Here is a 16198-nt window from a genome sequence, read left to right as displayed (position 1 = left end):
TAAGGCAGCACAAAGAAAACCCAACCTCTTAAGAGAACTAGCAGGCTTGCTTGAAGGAGGCCGCACAGATCAGACCAGTTATCCGGGAGCAGCGGGACGGGGCTGCCCACCCTGGTGCCCGGGCGCTTTCTTCCACCGGGAGATGCCACCTGGGCAGAGGACATTCCTGGGAGAGAGTGGAAACGTTATATTATTAGCTGGTTTATCAGGCATAGGGGGGTGTCCTGAGTAGAACTGGACCCTCTTTGCCTTAGGTAGGGGTCCAGGGACACCAAGAAACAGGCCTTGCCAGGCCCAGGGGACCAGGAAGCTTTCTATCCCTGACTCGGAAAAGCAGCCCTTCCAGACCCCAGAGCACCTCACAGCTGGAAGGGTGTGGGGTGGGCCTGGGTGCCGTGTGTACCTGCCCTCCCCCGAGAGACACCTTGCCTAGGAAAAACGGCCCCAGCCCCTGGTACAAGGAGAAGATCAAGAGCAGGACAGCATCTTACTGAGTCCCCTTGGAGACCGTAGCTCTGTGCCCCACCCAGGGCTTCTCTGTGTGGGCTCCCTACTAGCACACGCTTCCACCAGCACCCAGAAAGACCCGAGCAGAACACAGGTCTGCCCTGGCAGTGGGACGGCCTTGGACAAATGACCCAGCCCTTCCTGCTCTGAGCCTCAGCCTCCTCCTCAGAAAACTAGGAATAAAAACGCCACCTTGCAGCCCTGGCTGGTGTGCCTCAGTGGATTGAGTGCTGGCCTGCAAACCAAAGGCTCACTGGTTCGATTCCCAGTTAGGGCATATGCCTGGGTTGCAAGGTCAGGTCCCCAGTAAGGGGCATGAGGGGCAACCGCACATTGCTGTTTCTCTCCCTCTCTTTCTCCTAAAGGGGGGCGGGGGGGGGAAAGCCTCCTTGCAGCCCTGGCTGGTGTGCCCAAAGCTGAGCTTCAGGTGTCCGCTGCTTATGCAGCCGTTATTTCAGATGAGGTCACTTCAGCGCTGCGAGATGGCTCGTGTCCCAAGCCCCATCGTTTGCTCCCACTACTTGATGTGGTGCTGGCTCATGGCAGAGGCCAAAGTTGAGGTTTAGGATTTGCTGTGTGACCTCAGGCAAGTCACTGCACCTCTCTGGACTCCATAGGTGGTTCTCAGCAGAGGGTACCCATCAGAACCTCAGAGCTGGGAGTTTGAGGACAGGAGGTGTGGGAGGGCAGGCTGGGTCACCTGGAGGGGAAACATGTTTGCCTAGGGATGGATAGCAAGACAGTCCCCTATGCATGAGCTGTTGGGGCCCCTAAGGCTGGCCTCCTTCCACTACAGGTTGAAGTTGGATCATCTGTGGAAGGCGGCTGCCCTCTGCCGGCTGGAAAGGCAAACTACAGGGCAGGTAGCCTGGGCCTGCCAGCCTGGGGATCCAGAGGTTGGATGGCAACCCAGCAAATCTTCTGCCATGAGTCAGCCTCGCCGCCCACCCACTGCACCCGCTCCACCCCTATAGAGCCCTGCCACCCACCCTCCCTCTGATTCAGACACCTGCCTCCACCCGCCTGGGGCTCAGGCCTCCTTCCCTCCCCTAGCAGAGAGAAACCCTTCTGCACCCTACCCTGCTGGTCTCCTCACTCTCCAGAAGATACTCTCTCTCCACCCGCCCCCAAGCCTCTCCTCCACCCTGTGTCCCCAGCTATCTCTGTCCCTTCACAACCTCACTGTCCCCCTCAGTCCTCTCTCTCCTGCACCCTGGCATCGAGCACAGATCAACGTCACCAGGGGCCACATTCCCCAGACCACACCCAGAGGCTTCTGCCAAAGATTTGGATGCTGTCAAACTTTCTCTTCTTTTTTAAATCCTCACGGAAGATGTATTGATTTTTAGGGGGGAGAGAAAGAGAGAGAGAGAGAAACATTGATTGGTTGCCTCCCGCATACGCCCTGACCGGAGACAGAACGCGCAACCTAGGTCTGTGCCCTGACTGTGAATCGAATCTGCAACCTTTTGGTCCACAGGGCCACGCCCCAACCAACTGAGCCGCCCCACCGGGGCCCTTCTATTTCCTTTAAAAAGTGTTTTTCTGATTACAGTTGGCATGCAATATTATACTGTGTGGTACAGATGTACAACATAGTGATTCGATATTCCTGTAATTGAGGAAGCGACGGCCCTGATAACCCTAAGCCCAGCCGGCACCCTACATCGTTATTACAATATTACTGACCTATAACCTCTGTAGTGCTTCACATCTCCATTACTATCTTTTAAAATTTTTTATTGATGGATTAATTTTAGAGAGAGACATCGATTTGCTCTTCCACCCATCCGTGCATCCATTGGTGGATTCCCATGCATGCCCCAACTGGGCATTGGGGATCCAACCAACAGCCCTCGTGCATGGGGAGGGTGTTCCAACCAACTGAGCTACCCAGCCAGGGCTTGCTGTAACTATTTTTATAACTGGTCATTTGTACTTCGTACTACGTTCACCTTTTCACCCAGCCCCCTGCCGTCCTCTTCACGTTTTTGTTGTTACGTGTGTGTGTGTGTGTGTGTGTGTGTGTGTGTTCCTTGATCTGTTGTTGTAATTACAGGAGCTCCTCTTACTTTTGCCTTGTAACCTTCATCCCAGCTTCCTAGTTGGTTGATCCACTGCTTTACTAAATGTTTGCCTTTGTCAGTGAAAGTTTTTCTTTCCTATAGTTTCCTATATCTATTCATATTTTTAACCTTTTCTTTTCTATTTAAGGAAGTCCCGTTAACATTTCTTGTAATACTTGTTTAGCGGCAATGAATTCCCTTAGCTTTTTCTTGTCTGGGAAACTCTTTATCTCTCCTTTGATTCTAAGTGATAGCTTTGGGGGGTAGAGTAATCTTCGGTGTAGGTCCTTGCTTTTCATCGGTTTGAATATTTTGCGCCCATCCCTTCTGGCCTGCAAATGTTCTGTTGAGAAATTACCTGACAATCTTATGGGAACTCCCTTGTAGGTAACAAACTGCTCTCTTGCTACTTTTAAGATCCTTTTTGTCTTTAGTTTTTGTCATTTTGATTATTGTGTGTCTTGGTGTGGGCCTCTTCAGGTGCATCTTGTTTGGGACTTTCTGTGCTTCCTGGACTTGTACGTCTATTTCCTTTGCCAGGTTAGGAATGTTTCCGTCACTATTTCTTCAAATAGGTACTCAGTCTCTTGCTCTCTCTCTCCCTCCCTCCTCCTTCCAGTACCCCTATGGTGTGCATTGGTACACTCACCGTTATCCTAGAGGCCCCTCTAACTATCCTGGATTTTTTAGATTCTTTTTTTTCTTTTTGCCGTTCTCACTGGGTGTTTTCTGCCACCTTTTCTTCCAAGTCACTGATGTGAGCCTCTGTTTCATCTGCTTTACTATTGTTCCCCTTAACATATTCTTCATTTAAGTCATTGTATTCTTCATTTCTGACTAGTTCTTTTGTTAAGGTCTCTATCTCTTTGTGTAAGTTCTCGCTGAGTTCATCTATTCCTTCCCTAACTTCCTTGAGAATCCCTGACAGAAATCAAGTGTTCTGAACTCTGTAGCTAATATAGATTGCTTTTCTCCATTTTGTTTAGCTCTTTTTCTGGAGATTTGTCTTGTTCTTCCATTTGGGCCATGTTTCTTTGTCTCCTCATTTTGGCAGCCTCCCTGTGTTTGCTTCTATGCATTAATTAAGTAGAGCTGCTACATTTCCTAGGCTTGGCAGAGTGGTCTTGCCTAGTAGGTGTCCTGTGATGCTGTCTCCTTGTTCACCTGAGCCAGGTGCTCTGGGGGTGTCTCCTGTGTGGGTTGTGTGTGCCTTCCTGTTGTAGCTGAGCCTCGATTTCTGTAGACACATTAGTCAGTGGCTGGCTGGCTAGGGGGGCTGACCATGACCACAGCAGACAAGCTATTCTGGGGGGGCTCATCCCATGGAGCAGGAGTCTCTTTAGTGGGGCTCCAATGCCGGCCGCGTCCACCCTTTGGGTGTGCCATTTACGGAGCTGGTGGTGCTCTGGTGTGGTCTGAAGCTGGCCGCCAGGTGTGTTGGTTCTGGAGGCTCTTGGAAGGGTTTCCGATGCAGGCAAATGCCAGCCATCATGTGCCTGGCCGGGGGCCTCCTGGTGGGAGCTGTAAAGTAATATGCAGTTGGTTGCCACTTGTGCAGGAGGTGCTTGGGAGATGCTCTGCTGCAAACTAAGGCTGGCTGCCACTAGTCCTGTGCTTGGACACTTTGGTGGGCGCACGATGTGAGCTGAGGCCAGCAACCACTTGTGCTGGGCTTGTGGCCACTCAGTGTAAGCTATGTTCCAAGCCAACACTGGCTGCAGCTTGTGCCAGGCTTGGAGCCACCTGATGGGTGTTACAATGCAAGAGGAGCCCTGTCACTGCTTGTTCTGGGCTTGGAGCCACTTAGCAGGAGGTACGGGGCACGCCAAAGCCAGCCATTGCTTGTTTGGGGTTTGTGGATCTTTGAGAGATTTTAGAAAAGTCCCCAGCATGTGCTGAAGCAGGCCACGTGTGTGGAACAGCTCTGGAAATAGCTTGGGCTGTGCACTCGGGTTGGGGTGGGACAGGGTCTCCGGAAATCATCAGGGCAGGTGAACAGTGCTAGGTTAATCGGGAGCTCAGATTTGGTGCCCGCCTGCACCTGCAGGCTGGGTGAGGGAGAAGTTCAACAAAGGAGCAATGGTGCCTGCTAGCACTTCCATCCCCAGAGAGATGGGAGGGGCCCTGACAACTGCCCCTCCAGCCCTCGCCCCGAAGCTAGTCAATTCAGTTCCTCCCCTCAGGTCCCTAGCGCTTTTTGAGCTGTTTTCCCTGCAAACTTAGAACAAGTGAGTCTGAGAACAGCAAATCTGTGCACAATCTCCCCCAGAGCCCTGCCCGGGGCCTCCGGTAACCCTGTGTCTCACTCAGCTGCTATCCTTGCGCGTATTCTCATCCGGAAGACATGAGAACTCCTCCTCGGGGTGCTGGTGTTTCGGGCTGGGGAGCCCCGTGTGGGGCTGGGACCGTCTCTCCCCAGGGGGGACCGCTGCACCCGTCTTGACTGGAAGTGAATCCTTCTCTCCTTCTTTCAAAGAATGTTTTTAATTGTCAAGTATAACCCACATGTATGAAATTGCACTGAACATAAAAATAAAACCCAACCAAGTTATAAAATAAATGCCCATGGAACCATCGCCCAGGTGAAGAAATAAAACATCACCAGCACCTCCTACACACCTTTCCTCTCCTGCACTTGACCCTGTGCCAGCTTACTGGCTTTGTTGCTGTTTCTTTTAAAGATTTATTTATTTATTTATTTTTAGAGAGGGGAAGGGTGGGAGAAAGAGGAGAGAAACATCAATGTGTGGTTGTCTCTCTCACGCCCCCTACTGGAGACCTAGCCACAACCCAGGCATGTGCGCTGACTGGGAATCAAACCGGTGATCCTTTGGTTCGCAGGCCAGCGCTCAGTCCACTGAGCCACACCAGCCAGGGCCCTTTGCTTCTCTATACTGTCATCACCTAAGTGTGCCTTCCTAATTACTACGGCCTAGTAGTCCCTGTTGTTAACTGTAAAGGACATCATGCCATGTGCATTATTTTGTGTGCGGTTCTTTTGCTCAATTTCCTGTGTGAGGTTCGTCAGGGTGTGTGCCTTGGGCTGTGGCTCCTCTTCTTTATCGCTGGGCAGCGTCCTACCGCGCGGGCCCCCACCTGTCCCTTATCTCTGTCCACGAATTCCTTACTACATCACCAGCAGCTGTCTAATCATTTTAAGAAGGTAGTTTTTACTTTGTACCCAGGTTTTTAGGTTATTTCTGGGGCTGGGGGTTCTATATTCCCCAATGTGCCATTACTCGGGGTACAAGGCCATTGCCCTTCCATTCTGAAGCTCTGCTTTTCCAGCCTGATTCAGCCCCTTTTCCTCCCGCTTCTCTGACAATTGCCCTGATCTTGAGGACTCCTCACTCGCCCCACCCCCACCCCCAAATCTGTCCTTAAACCCCATCCTCCACCCTGACTGTGGAAATCTCCTCCATTCGCGGCTTCATTCACACCCCTGAGGGCTGCCCGCCTACCCTGCCAAGCTTGGCAACCATCAGCTTCCTGTGGCCACCTCCACCTGGAGGCCTCACGGGCACCTCACCCTCAACGTGACCCCCTGCTCCCCAAGCAGAACCTTCTGCCCCTCACTTCCTGCATGTACCCCCCCCCAAGACTCCAGATACTCCTCCTCCTCCTCACTGTCCTTCCTGCAGCCCCCGCCCTCATCTGCATGCCCACGGCCTTTACCTGGGCAGGTCTCATCATGTGTCACCTGGCCCACTGTTCTGCGTCTCCATTCCCTCTATCTATTCTCTGTGTTGAGCAACCAGAGGGGTCTTGTCACCTGTACCCCGCAACCCCAGCTCAGGCCCTTCCGTGGCCTGCAGGACAGCGTCTCAGATCCTGAGACTGCCCTTTAAGACCGGCTTCTATCTTCCCTGGCACCTCTCCGGCATATGCCTACCTCTCTTCCCCGTACCCTGCTCTCCAGGAACTCGCCTGCTTTGCTCCCCATCACACCTTCTCTCACCTTCCTGCATTTACAATGTCTCTCCCCTGCCAGAGAGACTTTTCCCACCCCAGGTAACACCTACTTGTCTTCAAAGAATCAGCTCAAATTATCACCTCCTCTAGGAAGCCTTCCTGGACACCAGGATGAACTCCCCCATGGCACAGGTACTTCCTGTTAGTCTCTTCAGTGTAGAGGTGAGAGCACCACAGGCAGAGACCTTCTGGGCTCCTCTGTGCTTCGTGGCCCCAGCTGGGCACAGACATGGCGCTCAGTGACGGTGAGTGGCTGGGTGTTTACTGACCTTCTTCCAGCCTGGGCTTTACAATTCGTCGCCGTGACCTTGGGCACGCTGCTGAGAGCGGGGCCCTCATGGGGAGAGGGTGCAGTGGGCACTCAGGGTCAGTGCCCTGGAGGATGTGCTAGACCAAACAGGCTGGGCGCTGGGGGAATGAGGGGGCAGGCGGAGGGCTGGAACCACAAGAGGAATCTAAGACGTGGTGTCCTGGGTGCTCTCAAGGCTGGGCTTTGACGCAGAATGTGGCCTTGAGTGGGGAGCCTCGCCCAGGCTGCCGGGGTAGCTCAGGCTGCAGCCTCTCAGCCCAGCCGTGCTGCCCAAGGTTGCCTCTGAGTTCTGAGGGTGGGAGAAACTGAGGGAGGAGGGCTGCCACCTCTCCAGGTCCCATGGACAGAGGGTACTGGCCAGGGGTAGAGACAAGCCAGGGGGGACAAGCCAGGACCAAGGTCCTTCTCCGACTTCCTGGGGAGACCTCATGCTCAGAGACCACCAGGCTGGGGGCAGAGCCCTGAAGAAGCCATGGCCCTTCTTCTAGCAGGAGCCACCTGGCTGAGGAGAACACTCCCACTGCATCTGGCCCTCGGCTTTGTCTGTCTGTCTGTCAGGGGGGGATTTAAGAACAGAGATTTGTGCACCCCTGGGGCTCTGGGACGAAGAACAATGGGATCCTAGAGAGGGCGAGCCCTGAATGGGAAGGGGGGTAACCAAATTCATGGGGCTGGTGTCAGGGCTGACAGCCCCTTCCCCTGGGACTCCCTCCCTGCCCGTACGCACACACTGTTCATCTTCATGCGATTAAAACTTGCTGGGCAGACAGGTCAGGTTGCGGGAAATGGGGGGGGGGGGTCTCTATAGATAGCTCAGCAGGACTGGAGGTGGGAAGGGAGGAGTTACAGTGTGGGAGGGGAAGGGCTGGGTCAGTGTGCCCGAGGGGGAAGCTTGTAAGGGGCCTTGCATGCCAGAACTTAGACTTTGCCTCTGGTCCAAACTCAGGGGCTCACCCTGAGCCCCAGCCGTGAAGATCTCAGCCCTCCCCCAGCGCACACCTAGATGAGGTGCCCAGACTGCAGCATCCAGCAGGGTTCTCCCTCGCCTGAGGCCTCTCTCCCTGACCCTCACCTTGGGCAGGCTTCTTCCTCAGGTGAGCCCTGAGGAAGAAGCCGGTGAGCCAGCAATGGGATCAGGCTGGCTTATCCACATTCGCCCTGTAGTGAGCCAGGTGCGGGTGGGAACAGTGAGATGAGCCACCTGCCCACCTCGCCTGACACAGGAGGCATCGGCACGTTAGGCTCCTTGGGGAGCAGACAGGGGAAACCCTTCTTCCACCTCCACCCCAAGGCAGCCTTGGCCTCAGGGACAAAGGGCAGAATGGGGTCTGGGGACATCAGATGGACATTGGTACCTACATTGGCCGCCTCTTCCATCCATGTCCCTTCATTTCTGTGGGCAGATTCAGTCAAAGTGAAGTCATTCTTCTTCCCTCTGGGGAGACCCCCACCCCCCTCAGTCGAGTGGGGGCAGAGAACACAAGTTTTAGAGCAGAGGCTGGGTTCCAGGGCTAGCTCCACGTTTGCTGGCAGTGCCCTGACAGCCCTGAATGAGTGTGAGTCTGAGGATGTTCTGAGGCATCGTGCCAGCCCTCGGCAAGGATCAGCATGGACACCTGCTCATGCTCAGAGGACCCTGCGAGGAGGCTTCACTGAATTCACACCCAATCCCCAGGGTCAGACCGGGAGGAGGCCTCCCGGGGTGCAGAGGCTGCGGTGAGGGCCTGGGAACAGGACCTGCAGAAGCATTCCCAGCTCAGGGCTGAGGAGAGCCCACTGTTGCTGAGAGCTGGGAGGGCCCCCAGAGGAGGGTAGCAGCGTGGAGACTTCGCGTACTGAACCAGACCTGAGCCAGGGTTTCATTTGTTAATGTGTTCAATGTGTTTAACTTATTTAAGCGTGCATTCGGACAATGCAGAAAACATGTGTGTTCACTGCGGTGAATTATTACAAAGGACACAGTAAATGCTCAAGGACACTCAAGAGGCGGAGCATCTCCAGCAGCCCTGAAGCTCCCTGGTGCCTCCCGATCACGCCCCGCCTTCCCGAGTGGATCTCATCCGCTGAGTTCTAACTTTACTGCTTAAGTGTGTCTGCTTGAGAACCAAATCTGGATGGAATCCTAGAGTGGGCATTTTTGTTGGACTTCTTTTGTGCGTGACGTTGAGATGCCTCAGTGTGGTGTCACGCAGCTGACCTTGGCCCGTTTATGCTGCCGTGCAGCACCCACCACGTCACTCTCTCCCCGTTCCCCTGTGACGGACGTTGGGTTGTGTCCAGTCTGGGTTTATTGCGAATAAGCTTGGTAGCAATGTTCTTACCCCTGCTTCTGGGTGCATTCATACTTGTGTGTTTATTGGGCGTGTACTCAGGGGTGCAATGGCTAGATCACACGCTCTGCATATGTTCAGCTTTCGTTGTTTCCAGTATCCAAGCAGATCTCCAATGTGAGGAGGGAGGCAGCGGGGGAAGAGGAAGGGGTCTGACCTGCTGATGCAGCAGCCACCACACAGAAATGGGGCAGGGCGAGAGTGGCTCCCTCCAGGGCACACCTGCCCCGGCGGGCCCTGTGCCAGCCGCACACACGCTGACTGAGCCCCACAGCTCCCGTGCTGTCCTGTGTGAGGAACCTGGGGCTCAGGCAGGAAAGGGCCTGTGTGAGACTGCTCAGTGTGCATCAGCAGCCAGGCCCGGCTCTGACAGCGGCCTGACCATAAAGCCTGAGTGTGTGCGGTCTCAGGGCTGGCACCCACTTAACGGGGCTGACTGAGGACACCAGATGGCAGATCTGGAGGAGACAAGACCTGGGACTTGGCTGGGGCAGGTGCTGAGGAGAAGGACCCCGCACTGGCACCAGTTAAAGGGAGCCCAGCCAGAAGGCTAGACCGCAGCAGGTGACAAGTGGTGTCTGATGAACGCCCACTGTCCGTGAGCTCCTCCCCGAGAAGCCAGTGGCCCGCCCTGCAGCAGGCTGGTGGCAGCGGCTGGGAGCTGGGCCATGTCCCCAGTCAGCATGAGACCTAGGTGGGAGCTGGGGGCAGAACTCTGCTTCCGGGAGACTGGGGACCCTGGCTGTTTTAGGAGCCCCGCCCCCACATTCGAGTCCTCCACAGCTGCAGGGAGGCCAAGCAACCAGGGCTCAGCCGAGACCTGCTGACTCCCCTCCCCTCCTCCCGCCCCTCCCCTCTAGGCACCTTCCCGGCTTCATGTTTTGGGGCTCTCTGTTAAATCCCGTGCTGTTTAGATTTAAGAAAGGCTCCCTTTGTGAAACCTTTTCTAAATAATGAGAGGGTATTTCTCATTATATAATAAATGCGTGTAAATGTAGCTTACTCATTCTCCCAGGCACACATAAGGTCAGACATAATTTTTTCCCCAGATTGAGATCATACCGATCATTTTTTGTAGTAACCTGTTGTGTCGCTTCCCAGTATATTGTAATGTTGCCACGAGGGGGCATCACGGCAGGACCACGTAGAACTGAAGAACAAGGGACTCAGGTGCCCACAGGCGTGGCTGTCAGACCTTGGCTGTGCCGTTCAGTTTTGTGACTGAGAAAGTGACTTGCCTCCCTGGGCCTTGGTTTCCTTGTCGGTAAAATGAAGGTGATGATAACACCGACCCTCATAAGCTTGCTGTGACACTCAGTACGGGAGGTCCTCCCCTCACCCGGAGCACATAGAGCTCAGCGAACACCAGCTATTAGGGTTTTCGTTACTCTTAAGCTAACGTCAGAGCCTGGCATCCTGGCCCCACCTCCACCCCACACCTTGGAGCAGGATCCCAACCCTGGGTTCTGATTCGGGCCCCCAGGCCTACTTCGCATCCCTCCTGATCTCAGGGCTTGCTGGGATAAGGCAGGGGTGAGGGGGCTGGTCCCTGGGGTCAGTTCCCAAGTGGCATTCATTGGGGTTTCTGAGAGGTTCTCCCCTGAGTTCTCAGTGGCATGAATTAGAAAGGGGGGAGAGGAGCAGGGAAAAGGCAGAGGAGTGGCCCTGGAAACCTGGCTCCAGGTCCTTTTCAGCCTCTGTTGCTCTGGGTCTTCCTCACCTGGTGTCTGGGCCCTGGGTCCCCCTAGCTGGCGTCACAGGAGGAGACGTGACCTCTGGGAGGGAATCTGAGGGTGACTTCTCTCACACGGCCAGAAGGGGTGCAGACCAAGTCATAACCCCCCCCCCAGAGGAGTTGCTAAGCCTTGAAGGCATTCTGTTCATCAGTCATGGGGTTGACCACCAGCTCCCAAGTGTGGATGCAGATGTGGGCTAGAGGCTCAACTCCAAGCTCTGGGGTCCTCAGGAGATGAACAACTACCGGCGGGCCGTACAGACGATGGCTGAGGACATCCTGTCGCTGCGGAAACAGGCCAGCGTCCTGGAGGCAGAGAACCGCCTGCTGAGGAGCCAGCTGGCCCAGGAGGAGATGGAAGAGGAGGAAGACATCGCCGACAAGACCCAGACGCTGGGTGAGGGCATCCAGGTGCCCACCGGAGCCTCGGCTCTTAACTCTGGGGCCACGTGGCAGGGAACCTTTGCCAGGTGTATATCTTACTGGACACAAGCTGACAGAAGCCAGCTGGGCCCTCTCCACAGCGGGAAATAGGATCTGGTCCTGTCTCAAGCCCTAGGACTGAGAGAGACACCTGTCCCCAGCCCCAAACTGTGCTGATGTGAGCTGGAAGATGCCTCCCGCCTGAGCCAGCTCTCCACCTGCCCCCACCACAGGATCCACGAAACAGAAACTGCTGCTGAGTGAGCTGGACGTGAAGAAGCTGAAGGGCAAGGTGCAGCATCTACAGAACGAGCTGATTCGAGTGAGCTGGGGGCTTGGGGGTCAGAGAACATGGGGAACTGAGGTGGGAGTCTGCAGAGAAGCATCTGGGAGCAGAAGGGGGAAGGGCTTAGAGGGCTGGGAGCCACCAATGCAGGACTCAGCAGAGGGGCCTGGGGTGAGGCCTCTAGGCCAAGGGTAACACCCAGGCACCCCTCCTTCCCACTTTCCCCTCTCACCCCTCCCCCACCACCAGAAGAACGACCGAGAGAAGGAGCTTCTTCTCTGGTACCAGGCTCAGCAGCCACAGGCTGCGCAGCTGAAGCGGCACCAGGACAAGCTGCGGAAGGTGACGGTGCTGGAGGAGACCATACGGCACCAGGAGAAGGTAGGGCCAGGGTCAGCCAGCCAGGGGCCAGCCAGGGAGGGGACGTGTGGAGCCCCAGCCCAGCCCTGCCTCTCCCTCTGCCCCCCAGGTGATTGAGAAGATGGAGCGGGTGCTGGAGGACAAGCTTCAGGAGAGGAATGCGCCCCCACCCAACAGGCTGCCAGGGAAGCCCAGCAGGGGTGAGGCTGCTCCCCGGGGTGCCATCCAGTCCCTGCAGTCCCTGCCTCCCAGGGCTTCCCAGGTGTAGGAGCACCTTCCAGGTGGGGCAGGTGGTGGTACTCCCCTACTCACAGGTCCACTCGCTCTCTTCTCCTCCCACGGAGCCCACAGGACACAGTGTATAAGCCAGGCCAGAAAGAGGTAGGGGAGAAGCCCTGCAGAGCAGAGCGAGCAGAGAGGGGCTGCCCAGGAAGTTCCCCATTTCTTAAGTCCAGCACCCTTCAAATTATTTCTTCATCTCCCATATTTTCAAAGAGTCTGCTTCTGTAAAACAAATAAACACACTTTGGGTGAATCAATGGTTTGTTTTCTCCATTGATGTTAACCAAAGCCACCTAGAACTGTCATTCGGATGCAGCTCTAGTGAGCAGGGGAGAACCAGGTCCCCCACATCAGGCCCAAGCAGAGAACGTCCCTGACCCTCACTGTGCAGCCTCACCAGGGGCCCCTGTGTGCCCTGCCGGCCTGCACTCAGCCTCTACTGCATAGGGCTGGGGGTGGCGGGCGTTTCTGAAGGCCTGCCTTGCAGGAACCCTGAGGTCACCCATGAGTGGAATGAGAGACAAGAGGGCAACCTCGGGAGGGGACTCAGCCAGGGCAAAGGCCCAGGGAGTGGCCATGCCAGAAGCAGAGAAGGGAGGAGAGAGAGAGAGGTGAAGAGCTACAGTAGACCCAGGACAAATGGCCAGGGTAGGGGGTGGGAGGGAAAACACTGGAGTCAGATGCTAAAGAGCAGAGAATGAACGCCTGAGGAGTATGGGCCTGATCCCACCGGCAATGGGGAGCCATTGAAGGCTTGGGAGCCAAGGAGGGGCGGAATGGAGCAAAACACCAGAGCAGATCAGACCAGGGACATGGAGAGGAAAGCCCATCTCACAAACATCTGTGGCCATTTCACATGCTGTCTGCCCGCGGACTTCCCTGGGTGCTACAGGAGAGATCCCGCCTGTCGACCAGTACGCAGCGCTGCTGGCGGAAAACTCAAGGCTGCGGGCCGAGCTGGAGAAGAGCCACCGCCAGTCGGCCCCCATCATTCTGCAGCAGCAGGCCCTGCCGGTAAGAGCCGCCGGCACAGGCTTGTCCTGGGCCTGCCTGCGTGGGTAATCAGGTCTCACTTGGCACCGTCCAAGTTGAAGACTAAGACCAGGAACTGGGCTTCCCAGGGTCTCTGATGCACCTGGTGTCTCCAGGAGTGCCAGCCCACAGGCCTCGCTCTTTCTCCTTGGGGAGCACACATGGGTTTGAAAGCTACACCTTGACCCTTGTCTAGCATTCTGAGAGAAAGCAAGCCCTTGCTGGCCCTGGACCCCTGATTCCTTTTGGCGCCTGGCTGGCCTCCACTTGGGCTCCACACAGACCTCTCAGAAACTCCAGTATGAAGCATTTCCTGAGTTGGTACAGCCTTAGAGAGCCCTTTTCCCCCTTCCCAGATGGACCCCAAGGAGTTGGGAGCAGGGGACCTGGCAGAGAGGCTGCAAGAGACGATGGCCCAGGCCGCTCCAAAGGCACAAAAACCCTGCCTACGCAGATGGGTTCCCCAGGCTCCAGACATGCATGCCCTGGCCCCACTGCACTTCTGAGGCTGCTACAGGTGCCCTGCTCTATGCCAACCCGAAGACAGGACATTTGAGCTACAGAAGGGGGGTGGCCCAGGGCACAGGAGAGCTCTTCCCTCCATCCCAGGGCTCGCAGGAGGTGAGCTGTGTTTGAAAGCACAGCTAATGCATGGAAACCTAGGTACAGTGCCGGGGGCGGGGGAGCCCTTGATTCACGAAGAGATTCCTCACATCCTGCGCCAATGAGCACCCCCTTGTGCATTTCACATTTAAACACTGACGTGCAAAAGCCATGTACCCAACACCTGTGTGGAGAACAGCTGTGGGGAAAAGCACAGGCCTGCCAAGTCTGACCTTCAGGAAGGGGCTTCAGCCCTGGCTCTGAGCTCTGCACAGGGGAGCTGAGTTTGGAACTCAGCCGTGGCTGGCTCCTCTCTCTGCATCTCCGGGCCTCCTGAGCCCCCAGGGCCCCAGCCCCGCACTGGGGCTGTGTGTGAGTTTCTGCTTCGCTTGCAGGATCACCTGGCCGATGCTTCAGACAAGTTCAACCTCCTGGCCAAGCTGGAGCGAGCTCAGAGCCGGATCCTGTCCCTGGAAAGCCAGGTAGCTGAGGCAAAGCAGTTGGTCAGGCTGGACAAGCTCCCCACTTGGTCCATGAACAGAGTCAGCACTTGGTACATGCGCAGGGTCAGGGATCCGCATGTGAGCAGGGCCGGGGCTCAGTGTGCTGTTGGGACTCAGGGAAGATCCATCTGTGTCTTAATCAGACTGTCACTTGGCCCCTCTCCACTGAACTGTGCCAACCCCCGAGGTCTCTTGGGAAGCTCCCGTTGCCCAGGGTTTTGCTTTCTGCCCAAAGAGTAGGCTCACGCTCTGGTTTCGGATCTCAGAGGTAGGCTCTGTTAACTGGAGGTTCCCCATCTGTCCCTCTCCCTGGTGGCAGTTAGAGGACTCAGCTCGACGCTGGGGACGAGAGAAGCAGAACTTGGCCACACGGCTGCAGGAGCAAGAGCACGGCTTGGGTCGCCCCTCAGACTCCATCGTCACAGATCTGCCGGTGAGTGATCCCTGTGGAATTTCTCCCTGGGATTCGGGCAGCAGAGCTGGCAACCCCCACCCTGAATCACTGGCCTTGAAAAAATCTGTCCAGGGGTCCAGCTCCCCAGCTGGAATTCACAGGACCAATCTCAGCCTCTACTCTATTACCAACAGAAGAAGCCCTTGCCTTGTCTCAATTCCTCACCTCTCTAAGGGGACGAGAAACCCTGCCAGAACTACCTCCTCCCCCACAATGGTGGTGAGAATGAAAAAGGAGATGGTTGTGGATGAAGTGTTGCCCACGTGGGCACTTCTCGAACGCTCTCACACTGGTCATACTTTAGGACTGGATTCTCTCATAAGCAAAGTAGCTGTGGCCGCTGCCCATCTCCCTAATGCCCCGTAGTGTCCCATGAGCACACCCATCTTGGGCAACTGCGACTCTGCACACCTGCTAGGCATCAGGAGTGTGTTGCCAGAGAGAGGCATTGCCGGCTTCCCCCAAACAAACAGACCTGCTCACAACTGCCCCTCCAGCTCCGCCCAGGCCACCCAGCCCCCAACACAAAACCCCTGATTGCTCCTCCTCTTGAGCCATTAGCGCTCAGCTCACTTCCGGGCTCCCGGCCAGGCCTTTCAATACAAGGGGAACTGACTGGGAACATAGGGATTCCTTTGCAAATTCACTTGCTGGGCCCCAGAGACTCTTGGAGAAATTGGATATGACCTCCTGTGGGTAAATAGGTTTGGAAATCTTTGAGAAGTCGTGGCCTCTAAGACATGGCTTGCTAGGCAAGTTGTATTCGCATGCCCACCCCCAGCCCCTCGGGGAGGAAGGGCAAACTCACCTCACCCTGCTTTGTGCAACACAGAATCCCTCAACCCACGCCAAAGACTCCAGGCAACCCTCAGAACTGGACCCCGTGATGCCCAGCTCAGAGACTAAGTTCATCAAGCCCTCAAACTCCCAGCAGACCTGAGTCCCAGCGGACCTGAGTCCCAATGGACTTGGGTACTGGAGCAGCGTACTGGGGCACCTTGTCCCTACCCCCAAAAATGACTTCATTAAACATTGTGAGTCAGAGAACATTTGCCTCTTTCCTGGATCAGGGGGGGCCTGGGTGGCCCAGCTTCCTCCTCCCAGACCCCATCTTACCCCTGGGCCCTCTGCTGCAACACAAGAGTCTCCTGCCTGTCCTAGGAGCTACCATCTTTGGAGAGCCAAAGGCCATAGTGGACCAAGGAGGGCAGGGAGAAAAGTCCTTCCAAAGCAGGAGCCTAGGAGACAAGCGTCTTCCAGACCTCTGGAAGAAGTGAGACCACCAGAGTCCAACTCTTTTGGGAGATGTGAGGGAGGCTGGGACTTTCCACCTGC

At 55.8% G+C, this 16198-nt stretch overlaps 1 protein-coding gene across 1 annotated transcript in view; it reads left to right on the top strand.

The window, feature by feature from the left end:
* Positions 1-15872, top strand: part of CCDC33 (coiled-coil domain containing 33) — a 108794-nt gene extending 92922 nt beyond the window's left edge. The window contains exons 12-19 of the mRNA XM_053928207.1: positions 11152-11317; positions 11577-11665; positions 11879-12010; positions 12099-12189; positions 13092-13285; positions 14302-14388; positions 14729-14842; positions 15696-15872. Coding sequence (XP_053784182.1) covers positions 11152-11317; positions 11577-11665; positions 11879-12010; positions 12099-12189; positions 13092-13285; positions 14302-14388; positions 14729-14842; positions 15696-15803 — 981 coding nt within the window. The 3' untranslated portion in view covers positions 15804-15872. The remainder of the gene's footprint in view (positions 1-11151; positions 11318-11576; positions 11666-11878; positions 12011-12098; positions 12190-13091; positions 13286-14301; positions 14389-14728; positions 14843-15695) is intronic.
* Positions 15873-16198: the final 326 nt, after the last annotated feature.

The sequence above is a fragment of the Desmodus rotundus genome, chromosome 7, assembly GCF_022682495.2.
Source record: "Desmodus rotundus isolate HL8 chromosome 7, HLdesRot8A.1, whole genome shotgun sequence".
Taxonomy (NCBI): Eukaryota; Metazoa; Chordata; class Mammalia; order Chiroptera; family Phyllostomidae; genus Desmodus; species Desmodus rotundus.
Note: the sequence above shows the minus strand (reverse complement) of the source record. Positions and strands in the feature narration are given on the sequence as shown.